The following is an 18,436-nucleotide window of genomic DNA, read 5'->3' as shown; positions in this document are numbered from 1 at the left end:
ACCAGATCCTGGTACACGTTATAAGATTCCTTGAGCATTAAAATGGAACTGTATAACAACTTACAATACATTTCCATCCTGAATATTTTAGATTCTGGAAACAGTACAGGTTTGAACCTGACTTTTTAATGTTACTAATATAGGTACTACTACATGTTTAAATTATATCAATATCTATCTATCAAATTCTATACCCCAGATTCTATAAACTAATCTATTGGCATGAACATAAAGATACTGGGCTTCTACAAGTTACTAAAGACTATGTAATGATAGCAGCATTCACCCAAAATCTCACCCGCTGAGCTACAGGGAAGCCCCTCAAAAATCTCAACTCTTGTTGCAAATATTAAGCCTTAATTTCTTCCATTTTAAAAGTCCAGCTTCTGATAACAAGATTAAAAGTGGTGGGAAAAGTAGAAATAGATTTTGGAGCACTAATATCATAGTCTGAATATGAATAGCTTATGTCTTCTCTTAGCTACACGTGAAAGTAAGTGAAAGTGTTAGTCGCTCAGTCGTGTCTGATTCTTTGCAACCCCATGGACTGGAGTCTGCCAGGCTCCTCTGTCTCTGGAATTCTCCAGGCAAGAATACTGGAGTGGGTTGCCATTCCTTTCTCCATCTCTTAGCTATAAAGGTCAATAAATTAATTACTGACAATATACAGTTAAAACAAAGTTGATAGTTATATATTGCTATTACTTAATCTGTCTATATTGTGGAAAACCATTAGCAAACCCATGAATTATGCACCTACTTACACTTTATCTTTCAGAAAATTATTTAAACAAAGAAATTACAGAAGATATCAATTTTAAGTGGTCTAAGTACATGGGTCTCACAAACATTTATGTTCAAGCAGTTTGGTAAAATGTACCAAAATTTAAGAGATGAATGCTCTTTTGATGAGCAATTCCTCTTCTAGGAGTTTGTCACAAGATTTACTTGCATATTTTTTATAAAAGAGTATGATAAGGATATCCACTACAGTCTCATTTGAAATACCCCTCAACTGAGTACAGGAGCTTGGTTAAATAACTTATCACACAACAGCAATTATATAGTATGCAGGCATTTGAAAATATAAGGTAGCTCTAGGGGCTTACCAGGTGGTATTAGCAGTAAAGAACCTACCTGCCAATGCAAGAGACTCGAGAGACAAGTGTTTGATCCCTGGGTCAGGAAGATCCCCTGGAGGAGGGAATGGGAACCCATTCCAGTATTCTTGCCTAGAGAATCCCATGGACAGAGGAGAAAGGCGGACTATAGTCCATAGGGTCACAAAGAGTGAGACGCAACTGAAGCGACTTAGCACATAAATACCAAAATTCAAGAACATATAATGGAAGGGGGGAAAGCAATGTATTGCAAGATTGTATGACATATTCTATTTATGCATTGAAAAAAATTAAAAATTAAAAAATATTAAACTATCAGAAAACTACCACTATATAATTGGACCTGTATAAAATATCTCTGGAAGGACAGACAAGAAAATCAGGAGTTTTTGTCTGGGACATAAAAACTGAGGGATTATGGTCAGAAGTATCCATCACAGGATACTTGTGGATACATATCACAGGATGGATACATATCATAGGATATGGTCAGAAGTACCCATCACAGGATAGCATTACGTAACTTCGAACTTTTATACACTATGTATATATTACTTATTTTTAAAACACTTTTAATATGTACCAAATGTTATTATGTTGCACACATAAGAAAAAAAACATACATGAAATGTATAGACTCCCTTCCAATAATTTTCAAAAAATTTTTAAGAATTCCATCTAATAGAGTAAGTCAGGTAAAAATTGCACACTAGGTTTTTCTCACATACACTAGGGAATAATATATCCAAGACTCAGCAGTACCACAATGTTTTATATTCATATTTATACTATTTAAGTTGTATAACCCATTTCTTCTAAGAAAAAATAATCACTGTTAATTTTTATAGGGAGTTATATTTTTACGATTTTTTTTTAAAAATCAGCAATCTTTGGTCTTTCAAACGAGTTCAAGTGTTACTAACAGTATTTATGTATGAATTTACATATGAATTACCTCTCAATGGCTGTGCTATCATGCTTTCTATTTTTCTTTCTCTCAGTATCTGAGATAAACCCAAAGCCCTTCAAAAATATCTGCTTTGGCAAAAATTGAATTTGGTTTCCATATCAGGAAGTGAGAGAACTGAGGAATGGGATGTAGGAGGGACGAGAATTATTGGTTAATAAATTTTACCTGCTAAATCACTGAAATTCAAAAGTATCAAGAATGGCAATATTATGGCTAATGTTCAAAAATTGGCTAACGTCAAACATTTCCAGTGAATTATAATCATGAGAGGTTATTTAAAGTTCAACATAAATCAAAACACCAGAAAATATCCACTTGCAATGTTTAATTTATAAGGTCAACTGAAGGTAAAATCCACACACTTCCAAATTTATCTCAAGCTTTTTGGTAGAAATTAAAAATTACAGGCTCTCAGACTACCTAATAATTGCTTCATTATTGAACATTATTCCACAACAAATTACTTGCACTAATTTAGGATTCTTAAATTTGTAATCATTTTCATTTGAAGCAATAAACGCTAGCTTTTACACAGCGCATATAAGCACACTCTATTAATTTTTAATACTTAGTAAACTTTCATATAACCATTGAAAACAAGAATACTATCTGGCAGCTTGTCTTTAAGATACAAAACTGTTTAGCAAGCTGAAAAAAACAGGAAGATTTGCTGCAATAAATTTATTACAGGAATTCTCTATAATAAAATGAGCATGGAAATACCACTGATAAGTAAAGAAGCAGTATGTGTGGTGGTTAAAAGCACAGATTCTGGCAGTTCAAACTCTAGTTTTGCCATATAGTAGCTGTGTGAATTTCGACAACTAACTTAACCTCTCTGTTCCTTAGGTTCCTCATTTCTGAAATGAGGATAACATATAGTTCTCATTAGGAATACATTAAGCCATTAGAAGAGAGACTAGCGAACAGAAAACACTCACTATATGTTAGCTATTATTGAATTTGTATTCATTATCTGGATTAATATTAGGATTAATAGCAATATGAAAGTGAAAGTCACTCAGTCGTGTCCAACTCTTTGTGACCCCATGGACTATACAGTCCATGGAATTCTCCTGGCCAGAACACTGGAGTGGGTAGCCTTTCCCTTCTCCAGGGATATTCCCAACCTAGAGATCATACCCAGGTCTCCCACATTGCAGGCAGATTCTTTACCAGTTGAGCCACAAGGGAAGCCCAAGAATACTGGAGTGGGTAGCCTATCCCTTCTCCAGGGGATCTTCCCGACCCAGGAATCCAACCAGGGTCTCCTGCATTGCAGGCAGATTCTTTACCAACTGAGCTATGAGGGAAGCCCAATATCAATATTAGCATTAGTTATATTTCCGAGAATAAAGATAATACATATCAGTAACGGGGAATCAAGACAAAGATAAGTAGGGCACAGTATGTAATCTACTTATCTTTGGCAAAAAAAAGAAATATATATATATATATATATATATATATATATATATACACTCTAAAAACTTACAACCAAATTTCTGACGAATTCTATATTGCTTAGAAACAGTACACAGTTGAGCCATAACATTCATGTCCTTGACAAGCAGTGCACATCATTGTTTTCTATAACACAATCCTATAAGGCATGATGTTATGTGACAAAGGACTCCTTCAATATGGTACACACACCGGGCCAGAATTTACGTGACCATGACATGAAGCAATATCTAGACATACATGGGACTAACAAATGTCCTACTTCCATTCAAATCACAGCCAAAATAGCTACAATCACTTTACCCTGAATTTAATGAGGAGACTTACAACCTGAGTTACATTTACGAAGTCTTCTGTGTTGCTTTCTCCTCTTCCTTCGCCCCAGTCTATTTAAAATACTTTTCATGAAAATGAATTGCCATGCTTTCCTCTTTGGCCATATGACTCAGCTGTAGAGCTGTGTATCAGATTCAGCTCTTTCACTGAAGTACAGAGACCTGCTTCTTTTCTCTGCTCAGCTACACAACTTCTATCACTGGTGACTCACTGAATTCCCTGTCCAGATTGTCACCCCATCATTCCAAGGCCAATTCAAGATCCTTTGTCTGCTCACTTATCTCTTCCTAAGGTTTGGCTCAATTTAGGTAAAAAGTAAATTTCTGGGCTATAACCACAATTGGGTAATTCACATATGGGTCATCAAGCATTGGCTGCATTTCAGAACATAATTTTACGCTTAAATTTAAACTTCACTAAACAAAGGTTTGGAGAAGGAAATGGCAATCCACTCCAGCAGTCTTGCCTGGAAAATCCCATGGACGGAGGAGCCTGATAGGCTACAGTCCAAAACAAAGGTAAAGTGAAAGTGAAGTCGCTCAGTCGTGTCCGACTCTTTTCAACCCCATGGACTGTAGCCCACCAGGCTCCTCTGTCCGTGGGATTTTCCAGGCAAGAATACTGGAGTGGGTTGCCATTTCCTTCTCCAGGAGATCTTCCCGACCCAGGGATTGAACCCAGGTCTCCCGAATGGTAGACAGATGCTTTCCCGTCTGAGCCACCAGGGAAGTCCTTACAAAGGTATCTACTCATCAGCTTCTCGAATCTAACTAGACTGTTAAAATTGATAGAATACAAAAATACTGTAGTATGGTCCCTGTTACACTATAGTATGAGGACAGTATCAAGACTTTTTGTACTTGTTTTCTAAATTAGATGATTACTAATAACACTGACATTTCCAAAATAAATATAACATTTCCCACTTCTTCACATATTAATTTACTTAGTCCAAAACAATTGTTTGAGCCAAATATTATCCTCATCTTATACATAAAGACATTGTAAAAACACCTACAAATTAGATATTGTATCTAATTTTGTCAGGCTTTTGAGGAAGTTCTTATTTTTCTAGAGAAAACTCATTAGTGAGAAACATGGGTAACTTAAAATTCCAAACTAACTTTTCAATCTCTTCAATACTGCTAATGCAGGTCCTTTACAACCTGGAAGCTCTCCCGCTCTACTAAAGTATTCTCTCTGTGGTTAAGATATTCATATAGCACTTCTTATTTGAAATATGCTAAGCCTGGAGTTGGGGGTGAAGATCAGCATCAGCCCTATTCAGCTTGCCTAATCAATTTATACATGAAGCATCAAATTCAATAATAACCAGGAACGTGGCCTCTCATGGCTTTTGCTAAACTTTCACCTGGCCCTGCAAAAAATATTTTTGAACTTTAGAATTTATTACCTAATTATCAACAAGGGATGGTACAACTGATTAATTAACTTGCTCAAAACCAAATTTTAAATTGTGTTTATATGCCATCTAAATGTCAAAGTTCTACGTACAGCTGACAAATGGTGAAACCGTACTGTGTACAACCATAAGCGTATTTAAGACTGACTTAAGAAAATCATTCAACTTAAGACAATGCTTTTTCTTCCAAGGTTTAGCTGTAGAAATAAATATGCTGAGCCCTTTAATGTGAATCACAGTAGCATTTAGAAAATGAAATTTTTATTCAATCAGTTCTCCCATAAGCACAAAAGCAAGAATATCTAACATTTCTTTTGCCGTAAAATTACTTTATATAATCTGTGCAGAAATAAACATCTATATGTATAATGGTGATTGTGAGGAAGATGGGATGCGGGGGTACCTAGAATTTTGCAAATAAAAATAAAATCCCAAAAAAAAAAGGTTGTTACAACACATACCTAAATGAATACAATGAAAGGTGTTAAGCACTGACTCATATACATATATAATACACACACATATATATACTATACTATACTATGTGCGTGTGTGTGTAAAGCTCAGAACTGATTAAAAGAATTTTTCTCTTAGCTAGGGATTAAACTGTTAAAGACTATCAAGTTTTTCTTTCCATCTTCTATTGACGTTTTTGAGTTTTCTTTAATTTCTGAAGCATTTCTCTAACGTGCAATATTCTAAATATAAAACTGGCAGATAACATTTTTAAATGGGTAAGAGCAATCATTATAAGAATGCAAAAACATATAGATTCCAATAATAGTGGAAATACAGCTGAATATCTAAGACCACATCTGAAAGGGGTTTTCTAAACTAAATCACAACTATCAACATGTTAACAACAACAATAAAGACGACTGAATGTGTTCATTCAGTCCCAGTTAATTTCATCTAACCTAAATGTTGCTTGATCATTATGCAAATATTTATCAATCACCTACCATCTGTACTAGGCAACACTGAAGAGGAAAAAGTATCAGCCATTCATTTTATATACCCTAATATTAACTAACATATAAACTTCTAGAATCTTATAGTATTAATATTTCTTGATAAAGATTTCTCAAAATATGCATTATTTGGAATCAACAACTCACAATTCAATAATATTCCAAAGAGAACTTCCAATAATAAAGAGGGTTATCTGGCACAGAAATATGCCAGCAAAAATAAAATAGACATAATCTATTTCAGTAATCTTAAATCACACTGCCAAAATATGGAATTTAATGTTCTTACATAATTCTCAAAGTATTTTTCTTTCCATCTATTCCCGATTGCCTTATTTTAAAAAAAAATTGATTTTTATATCACTTGGCATTTTATGTGCTTTGATAGAGTACATTTTGCTTTATTAAACCACAATGTGTTTAGGCAGCACTAATGTATTAAAATATGCATCTTAAAAGTGAAGAGATTTCTTGCCAACAGTTTTAATTCCCCATGATAATCAGATGGTCTAAAAATACTTTAACTGGTAAATTGGTATAACATATAAATGTCTTATTATGACCTTTCACATTGTTCTCCCTACCCCAAATGCATCAGTAACTTTACTGTAGTTATAATTAGGAGGCATACAAATACATAAATATTATATGTTCTATATTAAATATAAATATAAATTTTACCAAGAACAGTTCTACTTAGTTACGCTCACTGAGATTAATAGGTAAGCAAAACTATAAAAACCTTCCTGTGAAAGGAAGGGAGAGGAGAGTGAGAATTGGCAATGACTGCTAATATGTATAGGTTTTTTTTCTGGGATGATGAAAATATTCTTAAATTAGACTGTGGTGAAGGTAGCACAACTTGAATATACTAAAAACAGCCGAACTGTATGCTTTAAATGGGTGAATTTTATGGTATGTGAAATATATCTCAATAAAGTTGGAGGGAAAAAAAACCTCCATATAAAAAAATTCATCAAGTTCCAGTCTCTAAAAGCATCCATGGGTATAAAACTATCACTTCCCTTATTGTCCAGTTATTATATCATCTAGCATTTTATTAACTAAGGGATTTATCAACTTTCAAGGTAACAATAAAAATTACAATACCCTGCCTTTGGACAGTTGCATTTTACATTAAACAACTCAGTTTTGCCTAAGTCAGTGGGAGCTTAAAACAATTACTACTTCATATAACTTTAATACCAACTAATTGCTTCAAAAAATTCTATACAGGTTCTTATACCTGGTAATCCAAAATGCTGAATCCCAAGCCTTTATGATCTTTCACTAGTTCAACAATCTTGACTTCAGAAGACCACAGTGCTAATTCCCCATCATCATCTTCTTCGGTATTGACATCTACATTGTATTCAGCCTGAAATAACAAGGAACATAAATGCTTCAAAACACTCTCCTTTCAATACTGAAAAGAATGAACACATCTTCAATCTCTTTGCTTCTCCTCAAACTGAGGATACTTTTTGGCATGCACAGTTTTTGTTTTTAATCTTTTTAAAAGGAGCATGCACTGGGGCACATATACTTAATATAAAATCTTCATGAAAATTAAAGCACTGAAAAAAACCAGACTCTTCATATAGTTTCTTTTTTTAAGTTAAAGTATCTGTTTCATTCAAAGTATTAACACTGACCTCTTATACTAAAATGAGTTCTTTGTCATCCCATTAGAAGCATAAAAGGAAAAATATGCAATTTAAGAAAATATGAAAACATCACACAAAGTCAAAGCTTATAAGACATTTCAGTAGCAACACCTGAATTTATAATTACACGGAGAGAGAGAAAGATACCAACACAGAGAGAGGCTAAGACAGGACACAGAGATACCACTTCTTTTGGCTCCTAGAAGTTTTCACGAAAAATTTAACTAGAAAAGTAAGTTGAAAAAAATCCAAGTCTTTGAGACGCATGTAAGTCTAAAAACAGGGGAAAGTCAGAGTTGAAACAATGAACCCCTGATCCTGGAGGAAGCAGGCGTGCACAACTGTCCACAGTACACAGATCCTTGTTACTTTCCCTGGCTTCACACTATATACCCCGTTACTCCAAGCTCCCTCCTTTCAGGGAGAGTCACTGCCATTTACAACCGTAGGAAGCTAAATGATAGAGTATCAATGAGTTGACTATGCAGAATAAGCTGCTCCAATCTTCTGCTTTTACACTAGTTATAGCATTGTATTATTTTCATGCCTCCCAGGTGGCGCTTTGGTAAAGAATCTGCCTGCCAATGCAGGAGATGCAGGTTCAATCCCTGGGTCAGGAGGAAACCCTGGAGAAGGGAATGGCAACCCACTCCACTATTCTTGCCTGGGGAATCCCATGGAGAGAGGAGCCTGGCTGGGGCTACAGTCCATGGGGTCGCAAAGAGTCGTCACTGCTGAGCAACTGAGCACACACACATAAGTTATTTTCATTTGACTTATCTTTTCCAAATAGTCTAAACTTCTAAGACTCAAGAATTATCTTATTTTTCTTTGTGGCCTTGGCAATTAACAAAATGCCTGGCTTCTGGGCTACACTGATGTGGGCTATCATAGAGTTTACCATGGTCATCCCCTCAACCCAAAACATTGCATGGCTCATAGCAGACACTCAATAAATGCTTGCTCAATACATAATGAATCGATAATCTATCTTTGAGTGGCCTTCCCTTGACACTCTTTCTAAACAAAGCTGTAAGACTTTACGAAGTCTACTTCTAAAAACTTTGAATGATCTTAGTAAATAAAATGGAGAAGGGGACCACAGAGGATGAAATGGCTGGATGGCATCACTGACTCAACAGACATGAGTTTGGGTGAACTCCGGGAGTTGGTGATGGACAGGGAGGACTGGCGTGCTGCAATTCATGGGGTCGCAAAGAGTCGGACATGACTGAGTGACTGAACTGAACTGATATCATTCCTACAAATATAATTTTGAATGACCGGTTTAAGAAAATCCACATAACAGAATCAAAGCTGGTGGTCATGACACTCGTCTATTATGGAAGAGTAAGGCACCATAGCTAATACAAAAACACTTTAAAATTAGGGCTGGACTAGATCTCAAACTGTCCCCGAAGGACATGGTAGATTGAATCTAAACAAGGGAACAATTTCTTGGTTCTTGAATTATAGAACTTGAAATAAGGGGGAATATTTTGGATCAATAAACTTCTGTTTATATCAGTCTGATGTGAGGAAATGATACATTTAAAAAGAAAACTATACTTTCCAATAAAAAGTAAAGTCACAATGGTTAATACAATATGATTGATGTTTTACTGGGGCATTTAATACCTTCACTGATTAATGAGCATTAGAATTTTGGCTGAGCTGCCTAACCAGAGAGGGTTTAAGAACCTAAGAGTGTATTGAGATAAATGAGAAAGAGACAGATGGAAAAGAGAGCCAGATTTTAAGAAACCACATGTAATTTTAAAACCCAAGTTTATATAAATTTCAAGGCACCAAAAGTAGATAAGATATTATATGCCAACCTGATATATATATCACTTTGATACAATCAATTCTGCATAACTATGGTATTTACAGAATAGAAAGCAATCAACTAATGGCCAGCAAGGTTGACATTCAGCATAATTCAAAGCTGTTGTTTACCCATTGTGGTAAAGCATGACGGATGGTAGCACAGAGTCAGCAAGCTGAGCTGGTGATTTACACACACCGTAAGATTAGATTAACGGCATTTTTATCAACCTTTTGAGGTAAGCTATTGCCCACATTTAATTTTAGTAAAGACTGCAAAAATCACAAAGTGTGGTACTTGAATCCCTTTCTTGAAATACAAATACCAAGATAAACATTAAATAAAATCATCATCAACAATCAATGATTTACTAAACATTTCTTATATGCTCAGTAAGGAATAAAAACACCTAGAGATACAAAATAATTTTAAGATTTGGTCTCTGCCCACAGGAGCCATAAAAACAAACTTTACATACACTAAAGTATCTGTGATTACAGGACAGTACTAACTCTTGCATTTTAGGAAATCACAAAACAAAGACAGGTGGGTGGGAGGAGTTGAGAACAGCCATCACTGATTTTCAGTGAGCACTGTCTTTATGCAAGACCTTGTGCTCAGAAGGCACACATTACTTCAGTTCCTTCTCTCACCATTGATGAGGTACGTACAATAAGCACCCTTGTTTTCAGAAGGAGATCAATAGAAAGTCAAGCTGTTTGCTTTAAGGATTCAAAATCATTAAGAGGTAGAGGCAGCATTAGAGTCTACGTATCTTGAAAATCAGATGGTAGGTGGGTAAAAGGGCCAGCCCTGCGCCTCTAAACTGGTATTAATGAATCACAACCTAAAAGAGTCCAGAAAGGGGAAAGGTGACATAAAAAGATAAAGCTACGAATAACATAAGATGGCAAAGCCTGCGCTTAAAACTGTTTTCATGAATACAATGCTCTTTAAAAAAAGACTTCCAGAGGCACAGAAAGTGTTATTTTATTCTCTGACCTTAAAAAGGCTTTTACTGCAATTTTTAGACTCACTTCAAAACTGGTCATAGATGTTCATGTTTTTAAAGCTCTGAAAAAGGGAAGTCCATTAGATATTCCACACTTACCAACATCTCAAACTTATTAAGATAAACTGAGTAGAACTGGGAGCTAAAAGTAACGAGTTCAGGCAACTACCAGAAAGGGGTTTTCTAAAACCAAAGAGCATGCACATTAATGTCACCAATCTTGCAAGTAAAAAAAATGACATGAATGGAAAGCAACCATCTGAAAAGCTATACATTGTTGTCTTTGAGAGATACTGTTGTCAAGTAAGAGAGGTAGGAGGTTTTTCCCACCTCCTTCATATCTCAATGCATCCTCGGGGCATCTTTGATGACAGGACCTGCTTATGAGAACCACAGTACATGTATCCATTCAGTACCTTCACTTCAGGAGGGGAGACTTCAGTGGTCCTTGGTTCATCTACAGAGGCTTCATCATCAAACAACCGTCGACAACAAACCAAGGTAAAGGGGGGTGGCACTTCTTTAAGAAAGGAGACTGCTTCTCGCCGAGATTTCCCATAGAGCTGCACGCCATTGACCTAGAAAGACAAGGGATAAGTCAGAATTAAGGAGGACCCAAATTAAAAAATAAATAAATAAATACACCTCTTGCTTGCATCAATCTATCAAAATGAAAGCAGGATATCACTTTCTTTTCCCTATAAACAAAAGGGCCTAAGTGTAATCATTTTAGTAGTAACAACAACAACAAAAAAAAAACAGAAATCTCTAAAACTGATAAAAATGCAGGTTAAGGTTTTATGGAGTTTGGTGAATAAAGTATGAAATGTGCTGAGTTCAGCTATTACTGGGAATGTGATTTGCCTAATTTTTCACACCTCCCTGCTTTCTCCTTGCTATATCCCAAAGTATTCTCTCATTTACTCCCCATCTCTCCTTAAACACGCTAAACACCAATTACAGCCTTAAGACTGCTTCCTTTTGCTTTTTCATTTTGTAGGCAGATTGATAGAGATATTAACACTGATTTTTAAGGCTATTACAAACTGTTCAACTTAACAATGTGTAGGTAACAAAATCTAAGATACTCAGCTGTCAAATTTAGCATCAGCTCACAATTTTCTTTCTCATTCCATAAACTCTTAATATCATCCTAGAAAATCACCTCTATAGAAAAAAAATACACATAACTTTGCCTCAGATTTATTCTTACACACTTTGCCCTTACACAGCTATCAAGTGTAAGAAGTGTGTCAGATTTCCAAATTATTATACACAGGGTCCCACATGTTTAAAAGAACAAAACGATAATCAACTGTTCATTATTAATAATTATTGCTTATCACCAAAAGATTATTCAAAGTTCATATATTTAGTGCATAGTAACAATTCTTTGCACTAAAGATGATTTAGAAACATTAGTTTATTCTAGTCAGTTTATTAGAATAAATAAACTAATAAAAATAAGTTTATTCTAATTTTTCATACATATGACTTTAGCTCCAGGAGCTCTCTCATCCATCTGCCACTCCCAAAAAGCTAAGGTATGAACACAATCCAGGCAACAAATAATCTTTTCACATATGACTCCTACCTTCCTGGGAGAGTTCAGCAGCATTATTAGTTTTAAAGGTATTTCTGGTCTGGTCTTAATTTCTGACAGGCGCAGTGCTAATGTCCAGATAACTGACAGGGCTGACTTTCCTGGGAGAACCTTTCCACAAAATCTATCATTGCTCAGAGAATACGAGCACAGTGGTTTGTTAGAAGCATCCCATCAACAGTGGTTTGAGCCTAGTCATTCATCCCTTGGAACTACTCTCGCCTATAACATACCCAGCACTTAGCATCAGACCAGACATAATCTCCCTGCCTCTTAATTATTTACAAAGAAATCACCACATAGTAAAGAGGCCCACATGTACTTCAGGGAACTAGTCCTAAGAAGTCTCCCAGGACTTCATGACTGAGGAATGGGTCCAGAGGAGAGTAAGTTATCGGATGAAAGATTTTTTCCTGGAAGAACTGCAAGTCAATCTTCACACAAAAACGGGGAGATCCATGTCACTGCTCACACCATATCCATGGTGCCAACCAGCACCACAAGCATAGAAAGTTCTAAAATGAACCAAATAGGGAGTAATTCATACTGAAAATAAGGCAAGTGGATATAACCAAAGCAGGAATCCTACCCATGCACAAGTATTTTAGTTTGTGCTTTATGCTACTTCAATAAATTAGAAAATCACTTTTCAGGTTTTTATCTTGGAGTACACTTAAATATTTATTTAGTTCATTATTTATTCATTTGAATTGTCTCCAATTATTATAGCAATGCCTGGTGGTCCTCTTCACCACTCTCTATCACTAAAGGGACTGGTCACATTTCCCATTAGCAACTCCTATCTAAGGGGATTTATGGCCACTGTAAATAGCTGCTCTGGGCTGAGACTTGGCACAGTGTTCTAACCCTGAGCATATTTGTGTTCCTGGTTTTAGGCTCTAAGCAGTACATTAAACACACACACACAGTTTAGGAGTTTATTTGGCTAACTTTAAGCGACTTTTTAATTTCTATATTTGGTTGCTCAGAAGAAGCTAATTTTTATTTTAGAGTTTACAATATTTTTCTAGACTCTTGAAACCCTCTTAAGCAGTCAAGTCTCAGTTATTCAGAATTTGGGGTTTAGAAAACACACCCACACGTACTCATCTGCAGAGAATATAATACTGTACTAGTATTGACCCACTACTTCATTCAATTCTATCCCATAAAGGTTGCTTATAACTTTACATGGTGGTGACGTTGCCAGTATCTTACAGTGAGATAATCTATAAAGCATTATCTTTACATGGACGATATTTCACTAAATCCTCACAGACAGTGAAGCAGGCATTTATTGATGACGAAAATGATTCTCAAAAAAAAAGGGTGGGGGGGGGCGGATATGCTAGGACATATGGTTCAGCAGCGGCAAACTCAGAACCAAAAGCAGTTCTTTTGACTTCCAAATCTGTGCTTCTTCCCCTATTCCAAGTTCCTTCACCAGAAATCTATAGGTAACAATTCAACCAGTCTTCATTCAACCTGTAACGCTACCTTGTTACAACACATTCTATTACAAGGGCAGAAGGCCCTTGGAATTCCAATCTCAGCTAAGGCACGGGGGACTCAGCTGATGGCTGGGATCATCCACTCTTTCTTTACTCAGATCCAGCCAACATTTTTTTATCACCTACCATGTACTAGTAATGAATTATACTTACTGCAACTGAGTTGTAAGCTAAAAATGCTTTAAATGATACATTTTATGTTATGTATATTTACTACAAAAAAGTAAACTAAACTGGTTTTTACTCATATTTCCATATCTCCCAAATAAATATATCGCATTTCTCAATATCTCATAACCACATATTATGGAAATATTTTCCAAATGGCCTCCAATCTGTAGATTATCATGTGTAATACCATAAAATTAGGCCATATACTGTGTAAATAAGAAGAGAAAGACATGATTCAGCACCAAGTTCCCATAAATGACAAAGCCTACGGCATTAATTCACATTAAGCATCCCAACAGCATTTCTTGAACACTTATAAAAAATAAGCCATTTATTACACTTTAAAACGGCATCCCAACACCTGGCCTCCTATGCTTATGAACGAATTTGCCAATAGCCATAGTACTTTTTTCTCCGACCTTAAAATTCAACTCGAAATTCTCAACATACTCCTCCAGGTGACTGAGCACTACTTCAGAAAAAATCCAACAAGAAACCAATTTGCTACCCTTGCCACTTCACTTTAAACACATAATTTTAGAAAGAAGTCTCCACTTCCAGGCCCAGGAAATTCTCATCTTGGCCAAGGCAACTAGGCTGATTCTATTATACCCAACTTAGGAGGTCTTGTGGATCTAACACTTGGAAGAACCCTTTTCTACACAGCCTTCTCTAAGTTTGACTATTGCCCACATTTTTTTTTTTTTTTTTAGACACTCTGGAAGTAGTGTGATGAATTGAAAAACCAGTGAAATGGGAGTTACCAAAGATGAACTAAAGTCATAATTCTATCAGTGGGTAAAGTTGGGGGAAATCAATGCCCTGTTTTCTTATCTATAAAATTAAGGGCTGTTGCTTGGATTTGTCTGCTGTGTTGAAGATAGAACTTTCCAATCTAATAAAATCTCTCAAGGAGTCAGGGCAAAGCATAAGTGCTCTAGAAATGCTCCAACTGAAGAGAGGCTCAGAAACCTGAGTAAGCCCACCAGAGGGGGCCATCTTAGGGGGAGGGAGTCCCAAAGAGACCATTTGAAAGGCAGTCAGTAAAATATTAGCTGGAGGTTATCCAGCTCTAATCCTTACTAGAAATAATCATCAAAACCTGCAAAGAAATACAAGTGCATGTTTCAAACAAGGATCAGGGATTAGAGTCTTTAAAAAAGAATTTTGAAAAAAAAAATGCTGTCAAACTGAAGTGGGACATTAGGTTCTTTGTTAATCATGAAAATAAACTCTCAAAAAAAGAACATCTCAGGAGTCTCAAAGGATAGAAATAATGAACTGAAAGTATATCATCTGCTTCTCTTATCACTACATAAAGTTGTTAGCATGTTTCTTCATCTTTATTTTTTCTAGCTTTATCTAGATATAATTGACATGTAACATGTACAAGTTTAAGGCGTACAATATAAATGACTTGATAAATATATTGTGAAATCATTACCACAATGAGGCCAATTAATATATCGATCACCTCACATAGTTTTCATACTGTGTGTGAGTATGTGGTAAGAACACTTATCTACTATTTCAGCCACTTTCAAGTATACAGTACAGTTTTGACAAGTATTTGTTGTTGTTGTTCAATCACCCAGTCATGTCTGACTCTTTGCAACCCCATGAATAGTCAACAAGTATTTTTCAATTTCTAGTAGCTCACATTATATTGGCATTGGTGATATAACTCAGTGGATTTCTGGCGAGGACACATTTTCCTACAACTTAAATATTCTTGCCCTGTATCTTTTTTTTTCCCCCTCAAAAAATTTTACCTCAAGAAGTTCATCCTCTGGCTGTAGGAGGTTCAGTGTATGAAGAGGACCACCTGGAGCAATCGAAGAGATATAATGGTGCCCATCAAAGGAATCCACTTCCATGCCAAGCCTCAGAGTGTGAATGGGCAGGAGCTGCACGGAAACACAGAGCAGTAATATAAGCATGACGTGGACACATCTGGCTGGTAGACCTCTGTCAAATGTCACTTTGACATGATAGTCCCACCCCTTGAGTCAGATCAGGAAAATCCTCACAGAGACAAGAACTGGAAGACTAGCCTCGAGTAAAATATGAAGTCATTTGTCATCTTGTTCTCATTCTTTCCCTTTCAGATTCCCTGGGAATAGAGACAGACATACAAAGTCTCCAGTTCTAAGCTCTGGCACTCCAAATTTCCAACTGGTCCCAGAACGTGTTCTGTGTTTTGCTTTTCTGCAGGGCTTCTCATCCCTCCTTTTTATGTAACTTAACTTCCATTCACACCTCAATACCAAAAGCAGTGTCACTTCCATGAACCCCTTCCTGATATCAGAGTTATATCACCTCCATATAACCATATAGCCGTAAACAAGGGTGGCTATAAGACCACCCTGTATACATCTCTATCACAGTTCACAACACATTGTCTTTAAAACTCCTATTTTCTTAACTACCCCCTACTTGAGGATATCTTTTCTCTCTATAACATTAGACCCTAGAATAGTACCAGGCCTCTGAAGATGGGCTCATAACATGTTATTTGAACTAATTCATGAAAGATTGGAGAAGGCAATGGCAACCCACTCCAGTACTCTTGCCTGGAAAATCCCATGGATGAAGGAGCCTGGTAGGCTGCAGTCCATGGGGTCGCTAAGAGTCGGGCACGACTGAGCGACTTTACTTTCACTTTTCACTTTCATGCATTGGAGAAGGAAATGGCAACCCACTCCAGTGTTCTTGCCTGGAGAATCCCAGGGACGGGGGAGCCTGGTGGGCTGCCGTCTATGGAGTCGCACAGAGTCGGACACGACTGAAGCGACTTAGCAGCAGCAGCAGCAGCAGCAGCATGAAAGATTGTACCTCTTTCAAGTGTCTTTTCCATCTCACCAGTTTAAGTTAGAATACTTTCTGATGTGGGGAAGGCATGGGTGTGAAATAAAGAAGGCAATCATTATTCTACTCTCAGAAGGTGAGAAAATGAGTGTCTTAGTGTTGTTGGCTATAAAGGTCAAGGGCAATCACCAAACTCCAAGCCGTTCACTTTCAAAACTAGAGCTAATGATTTCTCACTGTGGTGATATAAACTCAAATATGGTAAATGGTACTAATTATGTTTTATACTTCCTATATCAATAGTCCATTTATCTAAAATACCAGGCCCATCTCTAACGGTGTATTTGCTGAGGAGAAAACCCTACACAAGGTGGCAATACACTCATGACATGGCTCTTTCCCTCATATTTCCTTTTCTCTGTGATTATTTATCCTGAAGCTTGTCACCTCCCCTTAGTCATCTGCTCTGAGTCCCCAGAGTTCCACACGCCTTGCTTCAGACACCACCTGGGGCTCATTTCCATTCCACTACAGACACACAGACAAATGTGAAGTGGCAATGAAGCCAGCTGTCTGTGGCTACAATGGCTTAAACCAGGCATGAGGAACTCCTGGCCTTGGGCTAATTTTCTGAAAATTAAACGCTCTTGACCAAGCACCTCAGGACCTAGTCATCTCGCGCAATGAGCTATTTTAGCAGTGTGAAAGTAAGACTGTTTTTATTCTTGTTTCTTCTCTGTGATTTCTTCATTTGTCACTGCTTCTATCTCTTTCTGTTTCGTCTTTGTACCCAATCTTTTGCTATCATGCTAGGAGATATTAGGGTCCTTTCCTTTAGCACTGAAAGGTGAATAAAAGCTCTGAGAAATGTTCTGTAATGGCAGTTTACCCACCATCTCTGCCAACTCTCTTCCTTCCTTCCTTACGAGCCAAACACTAGAGCAGAGAGTGGCCAGTGGGTCCCTGTAAGTCATCCCCAAATATTTGCTGAAGTCTGCTTGTAAGAGCAGATTGTTCCATTTTCAAGAATTCTGCAAGCCAGTTGTTGATGACAGCCATTATTAAACATGAAATTATACAAATAATTAAACAAATAAAGTAATATTAAAAATAAATTATTAAGTAAATTTATTTAACAATTTTAAACATAAAAAATAAATTTATAAATAATAAATGAATTTATTTTTTTATCTAACAATTAAACAAATAAATAAATATCATGGAGCTTCCTTGGTAGTCCAGTGATTAAGAATCCATGTTGTAATGCAGGGGACACCAGTTCAACCCCCGTTCTGGGAAGATCCCACAGTCTCTATCCTATGGTACTAACATCTAGTGTAGAAGACAGAGAATATAAACAAGCAAGAGAGCAAGCAGACTCAAGCAAAACAAAATAAGTCAATAAACAATGCACCAAGAAACAAGTGAAATATAAACCCCAAATTACTGTGGTAAGTGCTATGAAGGAGCTAATCAATGTCAGGACATCAGACACAACCGTGATGGCTGTTTTGAAAAGTTGGTCAGAGTAGGTTTCAACAGATGGGGACA

The 18,436-nt window shown here is 36.5% G+C and overlaps 1 protein-coding gene across 15 annotated transcripts in view; it reads right to left on the bottom strand.

The window, feature by feature from the left end:
• The window catches only part of PATJ (PATJ crumbs cell polarity complex component), a 390,464-nt gene that overhangs the window by 292,941 nt on the left and 79,087 nt on the right, over positions 1-18,436 (bottom strand). For all 15 annotated transcript variants that reach the window (XM_060410212.1, XM_060410237.1, XM_060410189.1 and 12 more), the window contains 3 exons: positions 15,850-15,984; positions 11,209-11,370; positions 7,532-7,663 (listed from right to left, as the gene is read on the bottom strand). In XM_060410212.1, coding sequence (XP_060266195.1) covers positions 7,532-7,663; positions 11,209-11,370; positions 15,850-15,984 — 429 coding nt within the window. The remainder of the gene's footprint in view (positions 1-7,531; positions 7,664-11,208; positions 11,371-15,849; positions 15,985-18,436) is intronic.

The sequence above is a fragment of the Ovis aries genome, chromosome 1 (assembly GCF_016772045.2).
Source record: "Ovis aries strain OAR_USU_Benz2616 breed Rambouillet chromosome 1, ARS-UI_Ramb_v3.0, whole genome shotgun sequence".
NCBI classification, from domain to species: domain Eukaryota; kingdom Metazoa; phylum Chordata; class Mammalia; order Artiodactyla; family Bovidae; genus Ovis; species Ovis aries.
Note: the sequence above shows the minus strand (reverse complement) of the source record. Positions and strands in the feature narration are given on the sequence as shown.